Source organism: Galeopterus variegatus, unplaced genomic scaffold, assembly GCF_000696425.1.
Source record: "Galeopterus variegatus unplaced genomic scaffold, G_variegatus-3.0.2 Scaffold5881, whole genome shotgun sequence".
NCBI lineage: Eukaryota > Metazoa > Chordata > Mammalia > Dermoptera > Cynocephalidae > Galeopterus > Galeopterus variegatus.
This window is the reverse complement of record NW_007731992.1, coordinates 1-14,994: the sequence shown is the minus strand read 5'-3', so window position 1 is coordinate 14,994 and position 14,994 is coordinate 1. Positions and strand designations below refer to the sequence as shown.

The following is a 14,994-nucleotide window of genomic DNA, read 5'->3' as shown; positions in this document are numbered from 1 at the left end:
AAGGTACTTCAAAAAGTTTGTGGAAAAATTGAATTAAAAGATAATAGAGATCTTCCATGAACTTTTTGAAGTACCTTCATATTTCATACCTAAAGAAATTATTAGCCCAAATGCATACACTGTAGCAAAGTAGACTGTTGTTCATATCTAACTGAATAACTTTTTCTCAGACCTCGTAAGAAAGGATAGTTAAATAATTGAGTTTTCTACAAATTTAACAGGGAACTTAAGATATAAAGCAATTATTAATAAATGCATAGGTGCTTTCAACATAGCTACACATAAAACTTGGCCTTTAAAGTCTGCAACATTATCAGTTCACCATGTCTACTGATAAATAATAGTGACTACAATGTTTTCATTCTGAACTAAAATATAAAGAAAATTGTGTGCTTCTTATTTACAATTGAAGAAAATACTATTAGTCATAAATAAGCATACAAGACAGATGTCAAATTTGGGGTGAGTTTTCCCCCAAAATTATACTTGTGAAAAGATGTAATCACGGGCCGGCCCGGTGGCGCACTGCTACAGTGCGCCGCTTGGGAGCGCGGTGGCGCTCCCGCCGAGGGTTCGGATCCCACATACAGACCGGTTCCCGCTCACTGGCTGAGCGAGGTGCGGGTGCAGCACTGAGGGTTGCGATCCCGTTGCCGGTCCCGGTCCGGTACGGGCGCGACATTGAGGGTTGCAATCTGTTGCCGGACACGAAAAAAGACAAAAAGAAAAAAAAAAAAAAAAGATGTAATCGCCTTGTATTCAAGTATTTACAAGTCTCTCACATCATTGGCATTTTAGTTTTCTTTGAACTTCAAAGTACTGTTAGGGGACATATCGACCTTAAATAACATCAGTCAATTGATAGTTTTGGAAACTTTATTAGAAGTCACCTTAAAAAAATAAAGACAAAAAATTAGTACATATTTTAGGAACTATTTATCTTAATGGGGGTTCAAAATTGCTAGTGTTGGATTTTGTAGAGACTTATAAAGCAAAAGAGTAAGTAGGTTATATAATGGAGATTATAAATTTACACCAGTATGGTGAATGAAAAATTGTCCTGCCATTATATGAGTGGGTACTGTGGCTTGAGATAAAATTCCACTATACTTCTGTACACTGATTCACAAAAATGCCACACCTCAGTAAACTTGGATTGTAAATAAAGATGATATGCTCTGGAAAACAGATAATTGAAAAAGGTGATGTAATGATGACAGAGAGTCTAATGTTGAAGGTGTATATGAAGATTATGAATAATTAAACGTAAACTTAATTTTTAAAAATGTGTATGGGAAAATTATATTTGGGATTGCTATTTTTCAAGAATAAGTGACATTTAGTTCTTTTAAAGTAAGTGGAACTGTTGCATAAGATAGGCTTTAAGCTTCTCCTCTTACTTTTAGGGCCTGGAAATAAACACCCAACGCTGTGTTGTTATAATAAAATATATGACTTTATCATGTGCCCAGTTAGCCCTTAGTTGATCTATTTCTGTATCTTAGCAATGCTCCCTTTATTTTCTGTTTTTGACATAGGAGTAAGGTAAAGCTGGACATTTTCCAAAATATCACTCTTGATAAAAGTAATATTTTTGTTTAGGTGACAAACAGCATGTTTGGTGCTTCAAGAAAGAAGTTTGTAGAGGGGGTCGACAGTGACTACCACGATGAAAACATGTACTACAGCCAGTCTTCTATGTTTCCACATCGGTCAGAAAAAGATGTAAGTTAATCAGTTATATTGTGTTTACTCAGTAGTATATGTCTGTTTCTGCATTCCTGAAAAGCAGCATATGAACGGAAGAGTACTGTCTGTGGTTGAGTGACTATGTTTTAGGCACAGTGCTAGGCCCTGGGACAATGACAATGAACTTACATTCTAAAGGAAAACATAAATGTCCTGTGATTCTCAACTTGGGGTATGGTAATACTGTGGTAGGAAGTATTCAGAGACATGGAGTAAACATGGTATAACAACATCTAGATCATCAGTGTTTTGTGTTTGTTTAATCTGGAAAATAAATTGTTATTTTTATAGTAAAACAAATGCAGATATAGAGTAGTAAGCAGATTTGCACAGATATAACGATATAATGGCAAGCCTCAATAAAACTTTATTGTGTAATCTTCTAGCAATAATCCTAGACCTCTGGTAAAGAGTACCTCTTCTCCGTTCAGCTGTAGGGATACAACAGTAGAACAATTTTTGGAAGACTCTTCCACATATGTTAGATGATATAGAGGTGTGAATTAAGTGCTTTGGAAGGCTAGTAGTTCACTAGTCTCACTTGGGATAAAAGGATTTAGAATAAAGCTAAGTCATAATTAGCAAATTTTAAAAGTATTTTAAAATAAATTCAGCTGTTCAAATTGTTTTAAATTCCACTTTAAATTGTACACTGTAGTCAAACCAGTTGCATTCTTGTACTTTGGATCTGCCCAACTTTTCTCCCTTTCAAACCTGATAAACTTACTATTGCTAATTTCCCTATCTATATAAGAATCTACTCTCACTATTAACTTAATGAGATTCTTACTGATGTTTAAAGCACTTATAAAGTTCTAAGATCCTCATTTTTCTTTGAAGTTAATCATTAGTAAATCACTTCCTATGTCTTTTTAGAGTGTCACAAATTGGCTTAAATTAGTTTAAGTTAGGATTTTAGTTTTATTTTGTTTTTCTGTTTTGATATTTTCCCCCTTTATTTTTATTTGAAAATTTTTCTGTCATTTTGGAAACAAATTATCAATTGTATTATTAGGGCTCTATTCAAATTATGTGTGTTGGCTGTGTTTGTAATTAGTGTGTAATTTAATACTTTATGGAATAACGTCATCTAATTTTCTGTTATCTTACTGCCCTTCTAACTTTTTGCTCTTTGATATAAATTATAATCGATTTATTATTTACACAGTTTCTATGTTCAAGTGTTGACCTCATAGATTAAAAATTTGGGATATATGTTTTGGTAGTATCACTGCAGAAACTATGAAATTACGGTTTGTGTGTGCTGTAGTTTTACATAAATATTTATGTTTATAAATATTACTGATTGATGAAAAGCATTCTAATTAGGAAGAGGTAAAGTACATGTAGTGAATGAATAACAAAAAGATGTCTGTCTTCTAGAAATCAGAAATACTATATGTCTGGGTTTTTTAAATCAGAACTAGTATATACACTCATGGATCTACTCTCATATGTTGATTACTATTCCAGCCTAGTTGGTTGTCATGGAAGTGACAGAATAATTTGCTCCACAAAACTTTGTTAAAAAAAAAAAAAATTAATTAAGGTATTAAGTCATAAGGATTAAGAACTTGGATTCTAAAGTAATACAGATATGTGTGTGGATCCTGACTTTGCCTGTTAGCAAGAACTTCTCCAAGCCTCAATTTCCTCATCTGTAAAATGGGGATAATAATATAGTAGGTACCTCATAAATTGCTGCTGTTGCTGTTAAATAGCACAGGGAAATTATTAAAACTTTAGAAAATATAGACAGGGAGAAGAAGAGAAGGAAAACTACCCATAATCTTATCAGTCAGGATTAATTTACTGCAAAAATTTTGGTTTTATACTTAAATATTTTTATTAAAAAATATGATTATTTAAACCTTCCAGGACATATTTACATATTTCCCACCAGAAAGTTCATACCAGTTTTTACTCTCATCAGCACTCTCCATGCTCTTGAGAATACCAGATATTACCTTCACGTCTTTTTTACATATTTCCCACCAGAAAGTTCATACCAGTTTTTACTCTCATCAGCACTCTCCATGCTTTTGAGAATACCAGATATTACCTTCACGTCTTTGCTTATAGCCAAAAGAAGCTTATGGTTTAATGTGTGTATTTTAAAAACATCACTGATATTTTACACACACACACACACACACACACACACACACACACACACACACACACACACGGTGATTTGTCCTTTTCATATAATTAATGGCCATTTGTATTTCTTTCTTTGTAGATTACCTACTTTTGTGCCGTTTCCTTTTTCTGTATTGAGACGATAAGTCTTGTAAATGTCCTCTGTATAATAAGGTTAATAACCTCTTGTCATTTGTGACAAATATTTTCCCAGCTTTTCACCTTCAGTTTAGTTTATGGTATTTGGAATATTTGTGTATATGTATTTGTTCCAAATATTGTGTGGTATATATACATATACATGTACATGTACCATATACTGGTGTGTATATACAGATACACACCATTAAATATTTATCATTTTTATTAAATGTGATCTATCAGTCTTTTCTTTTTTTTATAGTTTCTGTTTTTTGAAATCATACGTAGACTTTTCCCAATGACTACTTCTAGTATTTTTATGTTTCATTCTTCACATATAATTTATGTCCAACTTTTGTGCCGTTTCCTTTTTCTGTATTGAGACGATAAGTCTTGTAAATGTCCTCTGTATATTAAGGTTAATAATCTCTTGTCATTTGTGACAAATATTTTCCCAGCTTTTCACCTTCAGTTTAGTTTATGGTATTTGGAATATTTGTGTATATGTATTTGTTCCATATATTGTGTGGTATATATACATATACATGTACATGTACCATATACTGGTGTGTATATACAGATACACACCATTAAATATTTATCATTTTTATTAAATGTGATCTATCAGTCTTTTCTTTTTTTTATAGTTTCTGTTTTTTGAAATCATACGTAGACTTTTCCCAATGACTACTTCTAGTATTTTTATGTTTCATTCTTCACATATAATTTATGTCCATTAGAAATACATCCCGCTCACTGGCTGAGTGCGGTGTGGGCACAACACCGAGGGTTGCGATCCCGTTACCGGTCAGTAAAAAAAAAAAAGACAAAAAGGAAAAAAAAAAAGAAATACATTTTGGTTTAAAAAGTGAATTGTGGGCTGGCCTGGTGGGGGTTGCGATCCCGTTACCGGTCAGTAAAAAAAAAAAAGACAAAAAGGAAAAAAAAAAAAGAAATACATTTTGGTTTAAAAAGTGAATTGTGGGCTGGCCTGGTGGCGTACTGGAGAGTGTGCCGCTTGGGAGCGTGGCGGCGCTCCCGCCGAGGGTTCGGATCCTATGTGGAGACTGGTTCCTGCTCACCGGCTGAGCGCGGTGCGGGCACAACACCGAGGGTTGCAATCCCGTTGCCGGTCCCCGGTACGGGCGCAACACCGAGGGTTGCGATCCCGTTACCGGTCAGTAAAAAAGACAAAAAGGAAAAAAAAAAGTGAATTGTTAAGATGCCAGATATTTTTTCCCCCTTGAAGTCATCTGGTTGTCCCAATACCATATATGCTGATCATGGGTCAGAAAACTTTCCCTTAAAAGGCCAGACAGTAACTATTTTAGGCTTCATGGACCAAGAGGCAAAATCAAGGATATTATATAGTATCAATACCTATTAAGTATTGTAGGTACTTATATAACCATTTATAATGTAAAAACCATTCTTCACATATTCTACAAAAATGGGTAGTTTGCTTGATTTGGCCTGCAGGCAGAAATTTGCCCACTTCTGAGTTAGACCATTTATTTGTGGCTAATTGAAATATTTCCTTTAATATACACTGGTGTCTGATGTAACCTTGGGCCTATTTCTAAATTCTCTGTTCGTCATGCTGATTCTGAATCAGAACTACAACACAGTTTGAATTGCCATAGCTTTATAAACCATTTTAACATCTTAGTCAGGTAAGGTCTTCCACACCTTTTTTTTAAAAAAAATGTTTTTTTACTATTGCACATTAATACCAATATTTACCTTCTTTCCAGAAAGATATATCTCTCTTTAATCCTGTTGTTTGTTATTCCTTTTAATAAGTAATTTTATAGTTGCCATTTTCATTGCATTTTTCAGATTGTTTTTTACTTATCTATACAGTACTTTGTGTGTTTATTTACTTTATGACTAACTGCCTTACAAAACTCTTTTATTAGTTTTTGGTGATTGGGGATGTGGGCTTTGGAAATCCTACTACGTAAGTTTGTATCTCAGCTACATGATTTACTAGCTATGTGTGCTAGGGCAACTTAGTTTCTATGCCTCAGTTTTCTCATCTGTAAAATAGGAACAATAGTACATGACTTATGGGTGGTTGTAAGGATTGAATGAATAACTGTATGTAAAGCTTTTTAGAAAAATAGATGGCAAATATGTAATAAATGTTGCTCTTAATGTGAATAATAACAGCATTTGCCATTTGATTCTCTTGGGCTTCTCAGGTAGTTATGTATATCATCTACAAACTGATTATTTTTTATAAAAACTTTTAAAGAGAAATTTTAAACATAATAAATGACTGGGATAATATTGTAATTTTTTTTCTGAGAAGAATGAGAAAATAATTTTCAATCATAGTTTATGATAAAGGAAAACTGATTGAGTGAAACTAAATATCAGTGATCTTAATAGCTTTTGTAAATTTTTTGAGAGAAGGCAATAGAGTTTTGTACTAATGTAACCAACTTGTAGAGTTTTTTAAGAAATATATTTGCATTTTAATTGCTAATACATTTTTTCTAATCTTACGGATCTTTAAGTATGCACTCATTTGATGATTCTTAAGCATAATCATTTGAGAAGCACAAATTTGTGGGGACCTCTTTTCTTCTGTTTTAATATATGGTGAAAAGACATATGAGATGCGACTTTTAAAAAACTTACTTTTAAGAGTTTTTTCTTTTAAACTCCTTAATTTAAAACAAACTCTTAAAATTGATGAGTGGGCTACTTTCTTATTCTGACAAGCTATGTTGAACCCATACCTAGCTTTCATATTTGTGTTAGCCTACATCAGTTATGGCAAATAAGATTTCTCTTAGGCCAGTAATAATCAATATTTTGTTAATATCTAGTATCAAATATAAGGATACTTTCTATCATCGTCACTGTCATCCTCATGATTAGTATTTAACTACGTACTAAAGTCAGGCTGGCTGAGTCTCAAGCTTCTGGAATTTGTCTCTTAGGACCTTGGCACTTTTATTTTTAGATCTTCACATTGTTTTCACCCTCAACGTCCAGGTGTCTTTGAAAATATCTCACTTGAGAAGTCTTACCTCTGACCATTCTTTTCCTAGACAGCTGTTATGTCAGATGTGTCCTTCAGAAGTTCGTGTATTGGAAACTTGATCCCCATTTTAATAGTATTAAGAGGGTGGGAAATTCAAGTATGGTTTTGGAAAGGTGGATCTTTGAGAGGTGATTGGATTGTGAAGACTGTGCCCTCCTGAATGGATTGATTTATTCATGGATTGATGGATTAATGGTTTGATGGGTTGTCACAGGAGTGGCTTTCTTTATAAGGAGAGCAAATGAGCGTGTTAAAGTGCTCTTGCCATTCTTGCCATGTGATATCCTGTGTCACCACAGGACCCTGTAGAGAGCCTCCACCAAGAAGAAAGCCATCACCAGGTGTGTTCCCTGAACCTTGCACTTTCCAACCTCCAGACTTGTGAGGAATAAATTTTATTTCTTTATAAATTACCCAGTTTCAGTTATTCTGTTATAAGTGACAGAAAACAGACTAATACAGTGGCCTTGGTAGCATCTATCACTACCTGAAAGTACATGTTTATCAGTTGTTTATCCTCTCTACTCCACTAGAATTTAAGCTTAACAGGGGCAGGGATGTTGTCTATCTGCCATGTTCTTAGAACCTGTAGTAATGCTTAGGAAAAAGTAAGCTCATCTCAGTGAGAGAGTGTTAATGAGGGGAGAAAATGGAGTTGATGTTGAAAAATAACAAAATTATCATTATTTGCAGATGATGTGATTATCTTAACTCAAAAATCATCTTAAAAACTTAAAAGAAAATATATTGTATATAAATGTAGCACATTTTTATATGGCAATGATAACCTGATAGGTTTAAATGTAATGTAAATATAAGTAAGCCAGAGTATACTCTAGAGAAATTGGAATTAAATGTCAAACCATTTGAAGGAATTTTGTAAAACCTCTATACTCTAGAGAAATTGGAATTAAATGTCAAACCATTTGAAGGAATTTTGTAAAACCTCTTAAATTAATCTACATTCACATAATCTTTAAACTCAGTATTTTAAAGATAACATTGTAAAAGAGAGGTGTGTGTACAGATATATATATCTGTCTCTCTGTATATATATATAATCCAAATAGTGAGAAAATACTATTTTATTCCTATCATACTAGCAAGGAGGTTTTTTTTTTGTTGCTTTTTTCGTTTTTTTAAATGGGAGAATAGCCAGTGTTTAAGAGAGAGGATTGAAGTGACTACTGTGGAAGTGTAATTAATAAAGACTATAGAAAACATTTTAGCCATACATATCTAACATTCCTTGAATCAATCATATGTCTTTCTATAAATTTTTACTTTGGCTCTAACCTGAAATTCAGAATATAATATAAAGATGTTCAGTGCCATACTTCTTTTTAGTAAAAAAATTGAATCTTAAGTGTTAAATACTAAGGAATTAGTTACATTGAATATTTCACTATTTTTTAAAATGTTCTTTATATAAGCTTCAGAATATTTTGCTGGAAATTACTTGAAATAACTAGTAAACTCATATTTTATTGTTATATGATTCATAAGCTACTAGCGACTTATTGACCATTTTATTTTTCTATCTACCTCCTCCCTTGTTCCTTTCCTCTTTTGTTCTTTTTAATGTATTATCCTCTTATTGTCTTTCTTTTTGTGCCTGTTAGCTAGATTTCATTCTGATTTTATTGGTTTTATTGTTTTATTATCCTGTTTTTAATTTTATAATGTTCCTCAGATTCGGTCTAGATCTAGAACTCTTATGTGTAGGTACATACACACGCTCTCTTCCTTTCCCTTTATGATTTTTTCTTTTTATGGATATAGTATAGTCAAAAGTCAAAATTCATTTCTTGTTTTTGTCTTGGAATAATATAATACTAGGAATTATGTTATCGCCATAGCTTTAAGTATATTGTACAATGATTTTTTTAGCAGCTGCTGCTACCATTTGTTGAGCACTTACTATGTGCCATATCTTATCTCATTTAATCACTTCAACTCTGTGAGGTAGGTAGTGTTATTTTCATCTTACAGGAAGGAAACTGAGGCTCGACTGTCCCATATGTAAGTGGCAGAACCAGGATTCAAACCCAGATTATTTTCCAACTCCAAAGCTGTATGTACTCTTTCTACTTACGTTGCATTCCCTATTGTAATGTTTCTCTTGATCTAAAATTTTGTTTTTTTAAGAAATTCACCTTTATGTTGTTAACTTCCAGCATTTAAAAAAATATATAAATTTTCTGTTGTCTGTCAAGAGTAATAGTTGCTGTGCCACATTACGTTTCTTATGCATTTTCTTTGTTCTCATTAATAACACTTCTGTCCCATTCACATTCCTTCAGTGTGTGTTAAATTTATTTTTAGCACTAATTTATTTTATGAAACATACTTTCAGAATTTAAAAATACATATCATTAGGGATAAATTTTATAAGAAATATATTTTCGGGCCGGCCCTGTGGCGCACTCGGGAGAGTGCAGCGCTTGGGAGCGCAGCGGCGCTCCCGCCGTGGGTTTGGATCCTATATGGGGATGGCCGGTGTGCTCACTGGTTGAGCGCGGTGCAGGCGACACCGCACCAAGGGTTGCGATCCCCTTACCGGTCACGAAAAAAGACAGAAAAAAAAAAAAAGAAATATATTTTCATTTTTCACACATTTTGAGGCTGTAATTTTAACATCTGTCTATATAGCGGATTACCGCTTATTTTACATGGATGTGTTGAAGGTTGTATACTATTAAATTTAATGTTAAACTACTTTGATTTTCTGTAAAGCAGTGTTTAATAACCTTCATGTAGTGGCACATAGACAAAATGATATTTAATACTATACGCTGTGGTAAATGGATCATCCTGCTGTTCTAGGCATAGGGAGCCGTAGCCTCTCTACCTTTATGCTGTGCCTCCCTTCTCTACTCACTCCCTCCTCCCATGCTGTGAGGGTTGGTCTTGGCACACCTGTAACTCATTTGTGGATTTATTACCTTTGTGAGAAAGTGGACTAAGTTGTCTGTCCTTTGGAGTTCAGTATTCAATAAACATACATTTCTGGGAAAAGTAAAGTTTTAAGTGGTCTGTTCAAAAATATTCACATTATAGATCATTCTAAGTCTTGTACTCATATTGGCCAACATCTTACATTTGAAGCCTTAAGAAACAGCTACTTTCTTTCATTTATAGCTTGTAATGATAACAGAAAATCATGATTCTTAAGCATTTTATGTAAACGTTTTACATTTTGTCACCAACTAAAGCTTTAGTAAGTATTATACATCTCCACTGATCTTATTATTGTACTTTGGAAATGAACATTTAATATACTTATAAAATATTTCCAGTTCATGTGGTAACAGTAATGACTATAATATCTAAGAAGGGAACTTGATCAGGCATCTTTTGATCTATTGGATTATACTTGATAAAAAATGTATAGTCTGAATGTTAGTTTAATTGTCTATATTGCACACGCTCTGGATTTGAGAAGGTTTGTAAGGTTTGATGCTTTTTAAAGAAAATTCATTGCTGTATTGTAAATACTGCTGTTTTTAGAGTGGTGTGTAACTCAACATTACCTCAGGAGAGTCTGATGTGTATCATTGGTTTAAAACTACTGTTGTATAAAAAATTTTGTCAACTTGAGAATGATTGAAACAATTTAGAATTTTGACATGAAAATAGCATGAAATGTATATTGTAAAACCTCCATCGTTTAAATGTTTCTCCTCTCCAAATGTTTCAACACTTGGTCAGTGTTGGAATGCTTTTCCTTCCCTGGAAACCACAGAGGACCCTCTAATAGTTCTCTTTCTTGTGGTTCTCCACTTGTCTGCTTTTTTCCTATACCCTATCTAGTTCAACAGGGCATAAAATGCTGTTACTTCTACCACCAGAATGCTTCTCACTTGCAGTCCCATTTCTGCTGTTCTAGTGTCATATCTCACCATTTTCCATTTCCATCCATTTTTCCTATTAGAATTATCTTCCCAAAGTACATTTTGATCATGTCACTTCCTTGCTTAATATTATTTTTTCTTTTTCTTGCCATAGCTGGTAGCCATCTTTGTATGACATTTAAGAAGACCGTTTGCAATCTGGTCCCAACATACTCTTTTTATTTCCTATTCTTCTGTGTCCCAATAGGGGTAAACTTTATCTTTTTTTAAAATTACTCTTATTATCCAGTCACCACTGTTCCTTATTTTGTTTTCTAATCATGTCACTAACCTTTATTACAATAATCTCATTGCATATTCTCTGCCTGGAAGACCCTTTATCTGTACCCATAGCAAATTTTATCACTCCACAAAGTATTCCTGATGCTTTTCTCCTGTGCAGAATTATCCTCCTCCAGTGATGCTTTGTACTTCTTTTAGAGCATTTGTCACGCTGTGCCTTAGAGTATAATTAGTTGTATAATTCATTCTCTTTCCCCACTAGATTAGAAGCCCCTGATGACATAGCCCATGTCTTATTTAATAATAAGTGAGGAGATATAAAAATGAGTATAGTATGTTCCATGAATATAACATACCTTCAGAGAATTTATACTCTACTAGGGAAAAAAAGACATTGATGCAATAAATTCAAAGGTATTATGCAAGTGCCATGAAATTCATGTCACTCACTAATAGATTATATACCATGTCTGTATATTTTTGTAAGTATTTTATACTTACACTTTGCTATTGTATCATCTCTTCATTTATTATATGGTTATGTGTATATTTATTAAGTTTTCCTACCCATTTGATATACGTCAATTATTTGTATAAAAATCAGGAAATATTCTTACAAAGTACAAAACTTCTCTATTTAGATAATAAACTGAATTTAGAATTTAGCTTAATATTATCTAAGAATCAAGTAATTTTATAAACTTATAGAGCTGACTTTTTAAAGTGAAGTAATAGTGTTGCTGTAATTTAATTTAGTGCTACTTTTAAAAACTTGTGTAGTATAAAAAATTAATTTCATTTGCAAAGATTGGTTTCATCTAATTGTGATATTCTCTTAATAGCATAGAATTATGTAATGTGTGATTTATGTTTTTCTGAAGAATGAGAAATGTAGTTTGGACTCTCATATTTATGGTATGTTGTACAGACTTGTAAAGTGTAAATGCAATGCTCTGTGTTCTTTCTTTATGCTCTAATATAATTAATTTGTTTCTAGATGCTGGCATCACCATCTACATCAGGTCAGCTGTCTCAGTTTGGGGCAAGTTTATACGGGCAACAAAGTAAGAATTTTATATTTATTCTGGGACACTTTATTTAAAGTGAAAAATAAATGACTACCAAATAAAGAACAACTAATGCAGCCCTTGTGGGTTTATTATAGGGTTTAAAAGGAAAGATATTTAATTTTCAGAGTTTTCTTTATTTTACTTACATTGCAAAACGGTATTTCAGCCCCTATTAATTCTAAATTTGGTATTATTGGATATAGTATAGATTGAAATTTATTTTGACATCTTTTGTATCTGTATATTCCTTTGCAGTGTTTTTGAAGAATTTGCTAAACAGATTAAAAGTAGGCATTCTCTTCTTTTCAATTAGAGGAAGGATGTTTTTTGTTTTGTTGGTTGGGTAGATTGTTATTTTGGTTTGTGTTTTTGGCCTGTTTATTAATGTAAACCCATTACTTAGCGTTCGTGAAATGTTCTTGTTTAGCAAATATTTCTTCTTTTCTTTTAGTTTAGGCTGGGTATAGAATCTAGATTTTTGACTCACAGTTCAATGCGTTTTCCATATACAAGATTCTATTTTTTTTTAAGTATTGTAATACTTTTAAAGCGCTTAGCACAGTGCCTGGCTCATAGTAAGCGCTCAATAAATGTTAGCTGTTATTGTCACATAAAAAATTTTATAAAACTTCAAATTATAAAATATTTTTATATTTTTTTCAAACTAGTTTTACAGGTTGTTGCATATTAATAAGATTTTATCATCTCTGTTAATGTTAAAGATCTATTGATCTCTCATTTCTTCTGTTAATATCATCTCTGTTAATGGAAGGTGGGGATTAAAAGTGTTAAAAAATCCCATCCAAGATTAGAGGATAATTGAGTAACTTGAAGAGTCATTGTTGACTATTTTAACCAACTTCAAATAAAAATCAATTATTTGATTTGGAACTCTTTACCAGTATAATGAAAAGCAAAGTTTTGCTAGATATCAGAATAGTTTGTCATACCACTTTACCCTTCAAATTGATATTGAAGTTTAGTAGGAGGATGAAACTTACATTTTATATAACCATAGTTTCCATCTACTTTTTTCTACCTTCTTTTGCTTTTCTCTTTTGCTTTGGAGCACAATTTTGTTAATATAGAATTAGTAAATAAAATTTATTGATTTCTTATATATATATATATTAGCAGTTTTCCTCTAATTAAGCAGAAAAACATATAAAAAGCTTTATATTAACCTGTATTGGCAAGCTGCCCCAAAAAAAAAAACAAACCCAAAATAAAAAATGCTTTATATTTCCTAAAAAAAAAAAGAAAGTGTTTATTTAGCCACAAATGTTTATCCTCCTTGTTGAGGTAATATTATCAGCTAGTGATTTGTTCTGTTTAGCCTCTGTTTTACTGTGACTTTCATTCTTCTGATAACCCTTACCATGGAAAATCTGCCCATTTTAAAGCTACCTTTTATGTCTATAAAGCAATTGCTAAGAATGTATTTTGTTATCTTTTTAAAGCCCACAGTTTAACACAGCAGGAAGTAGATATGGATTGGAGAAAATTTGTATTTGAGAATTAAGGTTATCTTATAGAGGAGAATGAGAGTGATTATAATCAGTTACCTGATTATTATCTGATAATCTGATCTAATTTTTTTCACCTGCAAATGTGAAGTTGTAATTGAGCTAAGATGCAGAATGGGTTAGGTTTGAAGTATAGTTTTGTCATTGGTGCAGTAGGCATTCATTGACTTCTTACTTTGTGTTAATTATTGTGTTTGTTGTTTAGGATATACAAAGATTAATAAATGAACAAATTTATTTTCATTAGAAAAAGTATTTTTACAGCACTTATTAGTTTAAAAAGAAGCCATAGTTGTGTATACGAACATTTCCTGTTGAAGTTCACTATATTAAATGGCTATATTTCTACATCAGTGAAGCAACATTTTGGATATATGACTCAGTCTAAAAATGACATTTTAGGTATTAGGCTACAGAAAAATTGAACCTTAGATCAACTGGAACTGAAATGTTTCAGGTCAGGGTGCAATTATTCCTTTCCAGGGTACTGATCTAGAAGCTACAATTTGTGAAAAAGGCCGAGCCTACATTGCCAGTCTCTACCTGTTATGACAGACCTAAGAGAGTCCTATAGGTCATTTAGCTGGTAGGTAGTCTGAACAAACACCTTGTCAGGTAGGGAAACAGAAGTTACAGTGTGGGACTTGAGGGTCAAGGTTTTAATAGTTTATCTAAGAATGATAAAATTTGAGGGACTGACTTTTATGAAGGATGTCTGAGAGAGAATGAATTAGTAGGTGGGAGTAGATTAGAGATGTTATTCGTATGGCAAGTTATTATAATTGCACATTGAGATTGATATAACTAAAAGTTCTTTTTCCTCCCAAGTGCATTGAGTACCTCATTAACTCTTTATTCAGATTGGCAATGTTCAATAGGAATTTGTTCCACTCAAATATGAGGTCTACTTTCTCTTGTGTTCCTGATGGTTAGAAAAGTTAGAGGTGAAAGAGGTGAAGGAAGAGTGCCTTCTTCAGAACTAAGACTCACTGAGATTAAATAAGGAAGGGAATTCCTCTTGGAATGTATATAGAACTGCTTAAATCTATGTTTTGCCAGATTTGGGTAAAAGTGACTGTGGCTGCATGAGGTACCCAGAAAATGCTGGACTAGGAGCTTTTATGATCTCAGGTTCTGGTGCAGTATGATTGTATCCAAATATGTAAATAACTTTT

General features: G+C 32.7%; 1 protein-coding gene across 1 annotated transcript in view; it reads left to right on the top strand.

Annotated features, from left to right (window-relative positions):
• Positions 1-12,287, top strand: part of LOC103605542 (CCR4-NOT transcription complex subunit 2-like) — a gene marked incomplete at its 3' end in the record, with an annotated part of 77,601 nt that extends 65,314 nt beyond the window's left edge. Inside the window, exons 3-4 of the mRNA XM_008590156.1 lie at positions 1,603-1,725; positions 12,221-12,287. Coding sequence (XP_008588378.1) covers positions 1,603-1,725; positions 12,221-12,287 — 190 coding nt within the window. The remainder of the gene's footprint in view (positions 1-1,602; positions 1,726-12,220) is intronic.
• Positions 12,288-14,994: the final 2,707 nt, after the last annotated feature.